The following is a 12,144-nucleotide window of genomic DNA, read 5'->3' as shown; positions in this document are numbered from 1 at the left end:
CCAGCCATCAAATAGAATATTTTAATTCACCTCTGTGTAGTTTTCACCAAAAGTAGTGCATCATTTCGTTTCACAAACAGGGCAGCAAACAGAGAATTAATATGAGCTGCTCATGGCTGGAGCACAAAGCAGAGCACGGATACAGAACCCACGCTCCCAAATTTCAGGGCATACCTTACTCATACCTTACTCACTGCTCATGAAACTGTCTGCACATTTCTCAATTCCTTTTTTTTCCCCAGCCCATTTTGAACCACAAAGAGTTCCAGTGCTTCCCTGAAGATCTGCATCTACCTGGCACTTCTCCCCATCACCTCTGGATCACTTCCCTAATTGCCTTTGGGGACTGAGATAAGAAACACTTTTATATATGGAAATTTGTCTCCTTTCTCCACCCACTCTGTCCAAGCAGGCTGTGCAGAGCTCCCAGCACGACACACTAATGAGACCACGATATGCATTATGGTTCTCTGCCCCCTCTACACTTCTCCTAATTCTGAATGTAAGAAATGCACTCAAAGAACGACCTTCAAGTTTAAACTTAAACTGGGCAAAATGCAGACACAAGATTTCCAAATGCCAAGCTCTGCTAAAGCTCTGCAAGTGCACAACTCTACCAGCACTAACCCAGCACAGCCTCCCCTGAGCAGAGCTGGACCAGTCACAGTGTGCCAGCTTTGCAGAGCTGTGCCTCACACAAGCTCCTGTCATTTCTGACTTAAAATATGACCTGACAGCACATTAACCCACCTCTCCATCCATCCACATCTAGGAGACTTAAAAAAACCCCAAAACACAAACCCACATCAAAAGCTATCTCTCCAGATAAAAGACAGCCCTTGCAGCAGTGTGACAAGCAAGTCACCTGGTAAAGGACATCACCTCTCCTCTCCCAGACACTGCCAAGTGCACACACTGCTCCCACAGACAGCATTAGATACCAGGGCAGTTCAGTGACTTTGCATCTCTGGCCCTGCTACCCACCCCTTGTGCCTCTGCTTTGGCTCTTGACCCCTGTACCTTGCAGGCAGCTTCAGTTTAGAGCCACAAATGTGGCTTTGAACAGAACAGTTTTTTTTAGTTCTTTTAAAAGAGAAGCAAGATGGGCTGATACTTTTAGAACAAGAGGCTTTGCAGTGCTCCATCTTCTCAGGACTATACCACAACTCACAAATCATGTCTATCTGGTGTAAGGCAGTGGAGGTGAAAACAGTGAAAAGGAAAACTTGTAGTTCAAACTGCTCCTTTCAGTTGCAACTAAAACATGCCTGTTGGAAAGGCTACACACAGTATGAGCAGGAAACAGTTTAAGCTACAAACAGATTTTTTTTTCCAAACATATAAAAGACATGAGATGCAGCCACTGCCTGGTAACAATTTAATCCAACCTATCTTGCCCAGGTCTTTTGTAAAGCTGCTGTGCAAAACACAATTGAGAGGCACTTGAGGTTAGTTTATGAAAGCAAAACATTATTTGCTCACAAACAGTCAGAACTGCAGACTCTGAAGAAGTGTAGTGGTTTCTATTTTAGACACCCCAGTCATCTATTGAGTGATGCAGATTTTTCAGAATTGAAGCAGTATGAATCACATGTATTTCAGTCAGCTGGGTGTTCTCAGGAACTTGGAGCTAATACGGCACAATGTACTGGCAAGTAACTTCCTTGGAATTGGGATTTTTAAAGTTTCACTTCAGGAAAAAGGCAGAAAGGAAATCCTACACAGATGCTACATTATACTGCAGAATTAAACTATTGCTCAACATTTTGTGGTGAGATTTGGATTTTTGTAAAGCTGCCTGGGAATTTTGCACACTCTTTTTAAGTTTTAAAAATCAAAATCAAATTCCTCAGGCAACTCTGAAAATATCAGACCGAGTCTGCACCTTTCTCAGTAGAGAAAAAAATTGTCAAAACTTCCCACAAGTTCAGTCACTGAATTATCTTTCTTGAGTCTGCAGACTGCTTATGCAAGACCTCTGTTTCATCAACACGCTGCTTGTTCTGAATCCCATTTTATCTTTTAAGCTTCCAACGTTGTCAGGGAGCACATCCAGTCTCAGTACAAAATCCTGCAGCACAATGGCTGGATGTCAGAACTGAACAAACCATCAGCTGAGTTAAGCTAAGTCATCCCTACAAGTGCATCCATCTTTGTGGAGATTCAATCCCACCCTTTCCAAAGGGACTCTCCAATTTGCTGCACGGGAGCTCTGGGCAGCAGGACCACAGCTGGAGCCTCCCACAGTTCAGGGGAACCTGCCCTAAACCTCTCAGGGAATTAACAAGTTACACTTTGGGGTGTTCTAATGTGTCTTGCATAAAAGGCAGTTCCTCCTGAAACCAGACAAAGAGACCAACACTTGTGAAATATGTAAACACCAGGATTGGGAAGACATCCGGTTTCCTCTCCTCACTGGAAGTTTTTCCTCTTTTTAATTGGCTCTGCTCAGTCTGAGTTTAACTGCAGGGCGTGAGGGAGCTCTGCTGGCTGTAGCACAGTGTTCAAGAACTGCACTTACTGCCAGTTGCAGAAGCTGCTCTGCAAGGTTTGAAATTCTGTATTTGCTGAACAAAGCCAGGAATGATGTACTGTCTGCCCTGGTGCCAAGCACAGGCTTAAAGGGTGCAGAACAGGTAAAAACAATCAGTGTGGGATAAACATAAAGCGCTCTGGGAGCACAGGCTGTTACAAGTGCCTCATCCCGAAGGTGAGGGAACAGCCTGAATTCTCATTAGTAGCTCTAGCCCAAATCTAACCAGTGGATAAGGTGGCTGGACAGAGTCACAGATAACAACATTTGTTATTTTCTTTGCTAGGCATAGTTTGTAGTCCTGGATTTGCACTCGTTAAGTGAAATACTCCTGCATTCCCTTAGACAATTACAAGATGACATCTCTAAAGCTAAAGATTCAACACAGTAGCATCAGCATTAAAATGAGATCACACACATTATTTCCTTTGGGGTTAAAGTCTTATCTTTATGCCTTAATTGTTGTTTTACAACAAACAAACAAACCAAGGACATTTTAAGCTCGCCAAACAATCACCGAATGTATTCTTCCCGTTAATGCGGAGGTAACTAAGCATAATCTTGTCATGCAGGAATGTTGTTTTCCCCTGGTTGCCTTACCCAAATCCTCCAGCGCTGGCTGCTGCAGTACCCTCGCCGAACACTTTGCCTCCCGTTGAGCCCAGAGGGCTTGAAAAGGTTGGGGCTGAACCGAATGCTGGCACCCCTCCGAACCCAGGGGATCCCCCGAAAGTGGGAGGGCTGCCAAACACTGGAGCAGCACCGAAGCCACCTGAGCAAAACAGAGGCAAAACAAAAAAAAAAAGAAAAAAAAAAAAGGGGACAAGAACATCACATAAACAATAACACAGAAAGAGAAAGGAAAAACTAGGTTTCCAAGTAGATAATGGAGTTTTTCATCTTATTGTATGAACATCACATTATTTACAAAACTAACTGCAGGGTGTTTTGTTGCAAAAGAAAAAGGTAAGAAGTGCCTGAATGCATGCAAGAAACTGCAACCAAATTAAATGAGTATCCATAAGAAAACCACATTCTGGGTCTCCTGTACTACAGCTCAATCCTAGAGCTGCACTAGAAGGTGGTAATATATTGCACATGCTTGCACATTGTGAAGGAATCTCTACTTGCTTTATATAGAATAACTCCCAGTATCTTAACTGTGAGAGAGCAAGCGTGCACAATAACCATGTTCCAGTACAAATACATACAACAGGTCTTAGACTGATGCTTTTACTATTATTATTATTAAAAAAAAAAAGACATCCATTCTTCATCATACAACTCTTTACCATGGAAAAAAAAAAGTCTCATCTTACTTAAAGCTCTGTTCCTCACCATTTAAACAGATAACTGTCCAAAGGACTGCACATAGCAATGGGGAATGAGAAGTCTCCTGCCAAGGTCAGGTGTATGAACACTTGCTGCTGTGATTTTATGCAGGGTTTTACCCTGGATCCTAATCTAAAACTCTGGAAGGACACACAAGTGTCCTGCAGACAGAACTTCCTGCAGGTGAGTGCTTAAGATGGAATAACTCCCCAGTGCAGCAGGCAAGTCTGCCCCACCTCTTAGGATCAGAGAGTAGATGCAAGCTTGGTTTTTGGGTGCTCCAGTGATGCAAAGATTCAGGAGGAAGGGTATTATCTAATCCCAGTTTAAGTGGTGGAAACTAAAATGCAAGGATTAAACACCAGGTCAGTGGAACTGCACAATTCCCACAGAACTGTGCTCTGCTCTTGGCAATTTCTGTTTGGGGTTTAGCTGCCTTCTGCAGCCCTCAATGGACTTGCACCCAGATTATTTTATTCTCTGTTTATCTGCTGATATGATTGGCCTGTTTCTAACTGACACTGTGGAACGTGAAGGACACCTGCTCTTTTGTCTGCTTAGGGCTGAGGATGGGATACCACTGCACATTTTAATACCCAGGGTGAAATTCCAGTCCACGCCAAGGTAATGGATACTGTTTGGCTGTAAACACAAAAGGTCTGGAAAAAAAATAAATGCTAGGCCTGAATTATTTAAACACAGATCAGATATCTTGTTACCTCTATCTCTAGGAAGTTATAGCATTTATCCCAGGGGCTGAAGCTTTGCTCAACATACACTCTCTTTTGCAATGCATTTAACATGTTTCACTTTCTTTTTGCCACTATTTGTAAGTAGTGAAATGGGGATAAAAAGGGTTACAAAACCCAGAGTGAAGTTTGTAAGATAATATTCTGAGGAAGTATCTAAAATAGCAAAAATTCTTTCAGTTCCATATTCTGTACAATGAAGAGTACAGAATATAAGACCAGAACTAAGTCACACAGCTCTCTGCTCTTAAATGGCAAAGGCAATTTTTGGAATTAACATCTGAGGATATAGTTTACTGGGGGCTTTCTTGCACAAGAGTGTAAATTTTTGCCTTGAACTCAGCACTTACAGTTCCTTTCATAAGCCATTAGTTATTTTTATTTATTGTTCAGAGACAATGCTTGTATGTGCAAATGAGTCCAGCCTGTAGAGAACCAAGTGGTAGAATTTTAAATATTTCCCAGACAAACTGTCAGTGGGTGGATTCCCAAAGTACCTGCTTTGTTTGGGCTGGAGAACCCGAAGCCTTGAGAGGCCACACTTCCACCACCAGAGCTGAAGGTGCCCGTGGGCTTCTGCTCTCCAAAAGATGAGCTGCCAAATCCAAAAGTCTTTGCTCCACTGTTTCCAAATAAGCTCGAAGAATCTGGGGAGATGAAGAACACTTGTCAACAGCCAATACTCATAACAGTCAATATTCTACACTGCACTTCATTAACTGAAGCAGCAGAAAGGAAAATGCCTTTTCCTTCCCCAACCCCCAAGCACGCAATGAACATCACACCGAAAACAATGAACATCACACTGAAAACAATGCAGAGAGAAGCCAAGTTTTCCCCAATTACAGGGCTTTGTAGTTCCACCAAGATCCATTCTGGATCTGAGGGACCACTAACAACCCTTTATTGCTGCAATCTAGTAAATCACCACGACGGATGATTTGTTTAGATGCATCCTGCGCCCCAGCCAGTAAAAGACAATATCTCAAGTGAGAAATCCCAGCAGCTACAATCAGTCTCTCCAGGCAACACAAATATCAGCAAACCACAAATTAAAGATTCTCGGCTGTCTTGTCAATGGCCAGTATTTCTACTCGTTACTATCTGACAGGACCTTAAAGTAGGAGAAATAACTCATGTTTTCATCTTTCACAAGGCTAAATGCTAAATGCAAAACTGAGTTTTTGCATCTAGAGTCAGGATGCAGAACAACCAAAGCCTTTCTCTGGTGAATCATCTGTTTTATTTCATCTCAAAACCCAGCACTGCAATAAATTATTGCATTGGCAAGGTTAGAAAACTGACCTCAACCATTAATCCCAACGGATCATTAAAGATGTAATAAAATAAATGGATTTACTCTCTCAGGAGTTGAAGTGCTACTTTTAGCCACTTGCAGCTAAATCTACAGCTACCTGCTTAACCATAGGTCATAGCAAAGTTTGATAAAGTTATCTTGTATGTGCTGCACAAAGATGTTCATTTTTAGGACGAGGTTGACAAATCTTCTATCCCTCACATATTTGTTAACTTGGTTTCTCTTGATTCTTTAACAATTTTTACAGTCTTAGGGCAAATGAGAGATAATTAAAGCTTTCTAACTTCCAACTAAGTTAGAAGCAGAAATTCAGTGATATTGATTTAGAGTATTCCATTTTAAGGAAGGATTTGGCTGAAAATTCCCTACAGAATATGGGTATTCTTCACACTTCCTGCATCTGCTTGTTTGTTTCAATGGCTTCCCTACTTGTTTTCCATAAACCTAAAAGAAAAATTCTGGATTACACATCACACATACTCTCAGTTACCCCCTCAAAGCCTTTTTCAAATTAACACAGAATTTACTCAAAGACAACCAGCAGCAGAAAAGCAGATGGGATCACAAAAGCAGATGGAAATCACAGCACATTTTGTATTCTTGTTTTGCTCACTTACTCTGGGAAGCTGCAGATCCAAATCCTCCACTGGAGGAACCGAAGGGATTCTTATTGGCTGCATCCTGACTTGGCTTTCCTCCCAGACCACTGAAGAAGCCTCCACCTCTCCCACCACTTCCAGTTCCAAACAAGCCTCCACTGGAAGAAGATGGCTGCTAGAGAACAAAAAGGACAAAAAAGGGATTTAAGTGAAGTCAAAGCAGCACACGTTCCCAAGGCTGCTCTTTCTATCTGGCTCTGGCCTATTCTGGATTTATGAAAGGGTTGACAAACCAGCAAGCAATCACCTTCCAACACAAAATGCCATGAAATTTTATTTAAGTTTGCCTTAAACTTCATCCATGGCATAGAATAACACCTTTGAGACTTGCCCTACATTGTTCACTTTCCACTTGACATGGAATAAAGGCAGATGACTTACTGCATCTGTGTCTTATCTTGCCTGTGATAAAATGTTTGTGCCTCCAAACCCCTCAGAAAACATTCATGCAGATGCTACTTTGGTGTTCACTACAACAGCAAATGTCTTCACTACAGACTGGGACACATTTTATTGAACACATCAAATTATATTTCTTTTTAAATATATCAGCAATAGAGAACCCTGATCAAGTCCCCTACATGTAACAGTCCCTTGTTTCTACAAAAACCCATAAATACTTGCCTGGCCAAAGACAGTGCCTCCAGAATTAGCTGCTTGCCCAAACACAGAACCTGTGGTACTAGAACCAAAACCTAAGAAAAGAAAGAAAAATAAACCACCAGAACTATTAGTAGGGTATAAGACATTCAGGGAGGTGACACAAGTCCAGGACAGGGAAAAGACAGGTCTTCCATACCAAAACACAGGGATACAAATGATGCTACCAATGCACAAATACAAAGCATGTGCCAACACACAATTAATAAAATACACTGAAAGTTTATTTGAAAGTTGTTCTCTTTCTCTCGTTGTCCAACTTGAAAACAGACAATAAAAGGCCTTTTCACTTGTGGGATTGTTGCCACCACCAAGAGAACTGGATTTCTGTGAACCTGGCTATAATAGTGCTGCAAGTCGTGCACAAGCTCTGCAGCTTTCTGATTGCCCTTGTGTAAGGAGGATCTGAGCTTTGTTACCTGATGACTCCTGTTAAAGATAACAAAATGTTTTGATTAAAAAAAGAACTCCCCTTTCCATTTCCCAGTTCACTTAAATGTGCCTTTTGTAATAAAACTTGCATTTCTATAATTAGGAACACCTTTCTCAAGCAGAGTTCACTTCCCCCAATTTAACTATTCTCTGTTACTGTAGTTAAAATGAACAAGCAGTTGCCTCCAGTGCCATAATTTTTAATTAAATGAGCCTAATTAGTTTTTCTTCCTTGCAAATACATGCTCTCTATTATTACTATGTACTTTTCACTTTTCCCTGGGAGGTCTCTGAAAATTGTACAGACAAACCTCTGTAAAAAAACAACAATAAGCAGTGGGAAGAACAAAAGGACACTGAGGTTTGGTCTGTGTAGGTATTTGATTTAACTGTGTGGACAGGATGGTCGTGCTACTGTTATATTTAATTTTGAGATGTTTCCAAATGCAAAAGCGGATTTAACGGATTATTCCTCACTAACTCATCACTTTGAGGGCTTAACATTTTTTTGCCACCCCAGATGACAACATGGTATTATACCTGTTTGTACATCCACTGTTGCATGTCCTCAGCAGCCCACTGAAGGAAGGGTTGCATCTGTATTCATTGCCTTGGTTATGGTCTCAGAGCTGCCTTGCCTCTTCCACGTGACAATTTACAACACTTACATTTATTGTGCAACAGGCAGGACAAAACATCGTTCCAAATTAAATCAAGGTAAACTTGTAAGTATAAAATGAAGGCAGGATTGGATTGACAAGGCTGCACTCAAGAGAGGCCTGCTGATGAACACTGAAGCAGAGCAAAAGCTTCTTTGGTCTCCAACATTAGTCTCCCCCTCACACACACTGTAGCTCCTGTTCTTACTAATTGAAAAAAAAAAACCAAACCAAAACAGAACAAAGGAGGAGAAAACCCACCAAAAAAACGAAAACCATCAGGTGCCACAGGGGAAAAAAACCCACGTCACATCTCCCAGTTTGCTCTTACCTGAAGCCTGGCAGAAGCTGAACGCAGCAGATGACGTGGTGGTGGTGACAGCAGCGGTGCTTCCAAAGACAGATCCCCCCTGGCCAAAGCCAGTGCTCTGCCCAAACACAGGGGGGTTGCTTTGTCCAAAGAGCCCCCCTCCAGTGCTGGCAGCTGGCTGTCCAAAGAAGGAGCTGGAGCTGTTGGTGCTAGCCGGTGCTCCAAAAACATTCACGGTGCTCGAGGCTGCCGTGGAAGCCGCCGGCTGGCCAAAGGCTGGCATTGTCCCAAACCCAGACTGGCTAAAGGTAAAGCCACTTGCAGAACTGCTTGCAGGCTGCCCAAAGATGGGTGCTTGCCCAAAGGCTGGCTGACCAAAGCCCCCTGTCGTGGTGGTGCCAAAAGCAGAAGTACCAAAGGCCGAGCTGGCAGCCGGGGTGGTGGCGGTGGCAGTGGACAGGGTGCTGGTGGTGAGCTGCCCAAACGGAGAGGATGCTGTGGTACCTGCTGGGAGCTGTCCAAAAACCGGTGGTGTGGAAGGAGTGGCAGCTGCATCACCAGCAGCAGGCTGGCTAAATGCTGAGCCAGAAGAGCTGGAACTTGGAGGCTGAGAGAACACCGAGGAGCCTGCAGAAGTGGGGGCAAACACAGGGGCACCGACAGCTGGACTCTGCACAGCTGTAGTAACGTCAGAGGGAGCAGCCAACACAGCCGTGGCTTCTGCAGGAGAGGCAACGTTTGCTGCAGAGGTGGGTGCTGGGACACTCTGATCTGGTGGGGCGGCTGCAGAGATGGCAGGAGGCACTGGTGCCTTCAAATCACTCGTGGGGGCAGGAGCAGCCACGGCATCGGGGGCAGGCGGTGCCGCCGTGGTGCCGGAGCCCTCCGGGACGGTGTCCCCGGCTGTGGCCTGGGGTAAGGCAGGTTCTTTCACTGGCTCTGAGAGCTGTGCCTGTGGCTGTGGGGACTGTGCCACTGGAGGTGGAGACACAGCTGCCACAGCTTCATTTTCAGATGGTTTTTCTGACACAGGTGGCAATTTGGCATCCCCTGCAGACTTACTAGAAGTTGCAGCGGGGACGGCAGTCTGTGATGAACTGGAGAAACTTCCAAACGAGAGGGACGTTGAAGCAGAGAGAGTAGAAGGGGTAGAGGTGGTTGTGGTCACACTGTTTGTTTGCTGAATACCAAATGAAAAGGTGGGTTTGTTGCCACTAGAGCCTCCAAGATTAAACACCCCGGAAGACCCTGTGTGGGTTAACTGGACATTGCCAAAGAGATTGCCTGTGGCACTTGTGCTGATGGACACGGATGCTGTGCCAGCTGACGTGACTGACGTTGAAGCAGCTTCTCCAGCTTTTCCTAATGTCAGGGGAGTAGCAAAATTAAACCCAGAAGGTATTGTAGATACTTTAGTTGACTGTGTTCCTGCAACACTGGTAGGTGGTGCTTTAGTGGTGGTCTTGGCATTATCATCTACTTGACCAACCCGTAGTCCTGAGAAGCTCCCCAGAGTTTCCCCAGCCAGATTACCCTGAAACAAGTGATCTCCTGGTTTAGATGGAGCAACATCCAACTTGCCAGAGGCTGTGGGGGGAGCAGAAGATGTTGTTGCAGCAGGTTTGTTTGATTGGGTGCCATCTGCTGAGGAGCTACTTCCCGCTACGCCTCCTGGAGCACTTGCTGACTTGTGGGACCCAAAAGCAAAGGAGCCCTCAGGAACTGGGGCAAGTTTGGAACTCCCAGCAAACAAAAATGGCTGGGTAGAATCTTTAGCAGGGGCTGTTGGAGAGAGAGAAGAGATTACAAGTCGAGTTAGGGCATGCAAAGCTCATTTATCAGTCTTACAATACCAGTCCTCTTCAGCACTTCACAGATTGACAGTGCTCTTGCCTCAAAACTATAAAGCCTCTGACCATCAGGTAGCTGCCACTTTCATATGCAATCAGGAGACAACAGTAACATCTGAAGACTTTATAGCCAGGGTGGCAGTGAAAAACACTGTTACTGTCATGTCATAGCCTCCACTTAACCATCCCCGTCTTTGAGTACAGACAACTCCAGCCTTTGGCTCCGATTTGTTTTTCAACTGTTTGATAAAAATACAGAATACCTGGTTACTACAGACCATTTGCTATTGACACCACTTTCACCCTTTCTTACTTGGTTCAGCTAAACAATTCCTGACATTCACTACAGAACTCTGTTTAAACCAATGGCTCAGAACAGAGTTTAGGTCATAAAAATACTTTCTGAACACTTGAAGAGTCTTCTACACATTCAAATCTTTACAAATTCAGCTATTTATAGACCACCAACTAGTTTCTACACAGCCTGCTTTCAGCTTTGAAAAACTAGAGAAAAGCTCTCAAATATAATTACCAAAGCAGCTCCACTTGTAGCATACACTGCTGTCCAACAGTGTGAAACTGCTGAAGTTTTAAGGGAGACTGGGCTAGTTTTATTTAATGTACTGTCATTTCATTTCTGAGCACTAAACACTCAATTTCTGACTTGAAAACATTGCAGTGGTGCTTAGACCTCGGGCCAATTTGGACAAAGTATAGGAAATCTGCATGGAGATCAAATAACAAAGAGCAAAAGCTTCTTAGTTGAGCTGTTATTATCCTTCTGCTTTCCCCTATAAGTATATTAAGTATATTTAAGTAACTGACACTCAATAACATCTCTTTTTTCCTCCTGAGGCACTGAAATTCCTTCTGTTGTTGTTCCATCATCAGCTAATAGAGACAAAGCTGCCCCTATCATTTCACAGAGCAGTGTGAAGCATCTGCCCTCACACAACACTGTGGTTTGCAAGTCTGCCTTCTGCACCTCCCACTCCTCCTTTACCTGCGTTATTTACCTAAGCTTTTATGTTAACCAAACCTTCACATTTTAAGCCCAGTTCATTCTCTCTGCTTAACATCAACAGAATATCAGTAGCATTACTGTGACTGTGATGGTCTAAGGATAGAAACAAGCCAAGATTTGTAAGAAAAGGTGATATCTCTTATCAGAGCAACCAGTAACATTGGGAGCAAGTTTTCGACCATATGACCTCTTTTGCAAGACCGGAATTAAGAGGCAGAAAACTTCAAGAATATTATAAAGCAGATATATTGGTCCCCTTTGTCTAGGCTGGGTAAATATGATCTACCTATGAAGTGGAAAGGCAGCCTATGTATTGTCACTTCAATTTTAGAAGCAACACAAAGCCATTCCAAGCATTTCCCTCTGATTACTACATGCTCATTTCACTGGATGACAGTTTTCTCTGTCAGTCCATCTCAGCAACTTTAAACCTACAGATTAGAGACAGCAGAGGAAATGACTACAGATGTCACCCTTTTTATAAACTAGTACCTCCTAAAAGTTCTTGGCAACAAATATTTTGCTTACTCTTAACTGAAAGGCAGGTGGCCCAGGTTCCTGTGTGTCACGGGGCAGAGCCCTCTATGTAGCCTGTGCATGTGCTGTTATTGCAATTTT

General features: G+C 43.5%; 1 protein-coding gene across 2 annotated transcripts in view; it reads right to left on the bottom strand.

Annotated features, from left to right (window-relative positions):
• The window catches only part of NUP214 (nucleoporin 214), a 41,231-nt gene that overhangs the window by 2,297 nt on the left and 26,790 nt on the right, over positions 1 to 12,144 (bottom strand). The window contains exons 29-33 of one of the 2 annotated variants that reach the window (XM_027687818.1): positions 8,674 to 10,434; positions 7,216 to 7,286; positions 6,550 to 6,706; positions 5,112 to 5,261; positions 3,134 to 3,305 (exon numbers count right to left, since the gene is read on the bottom strand). In XM_027687818.1, the coding sequence (XP_027543619.1) occupies positions 3,134 to 3,305; positions 5,112 to 5,261; positions 6,550 to 6,706; positions 7,216 to 7,286; positions 8,674 to 10,434 (2,311 nt within the window). The remainder of the gene's footprint in view (positions 1 to 3,133; positions 3,306 to 5,111; positions 5,262 to 6,549; positions 6,707 to 7,215; positions 7,287 to 8,673; positions 10,435 to 12,144) is intronic. The other variant, XM_027687819.1, reaches the window with a different exon arrangement.

Source organism: Neopelma chrysocephalum, unplaced genomic scaffold (assembly GCF_003984885.1).
Source record: "Neopelma chrysocephalum unplaced genomic scaffold, ASM398488v2 Primary Assembly neopelma1_74, whole genome shotgun sequence".
NCBI classification, from domain to species: domain Eukaryota; kingdom Metazoa; phylum Chordata; class Aves; order Passeriformes; family Pipridae; genus Neopelma; species Neopelma chrysocephalum.
Note: the sequence above shows the minus strand (reverse complement) of the source record. Positions and strands in the feature narration are given on the sequence as shown.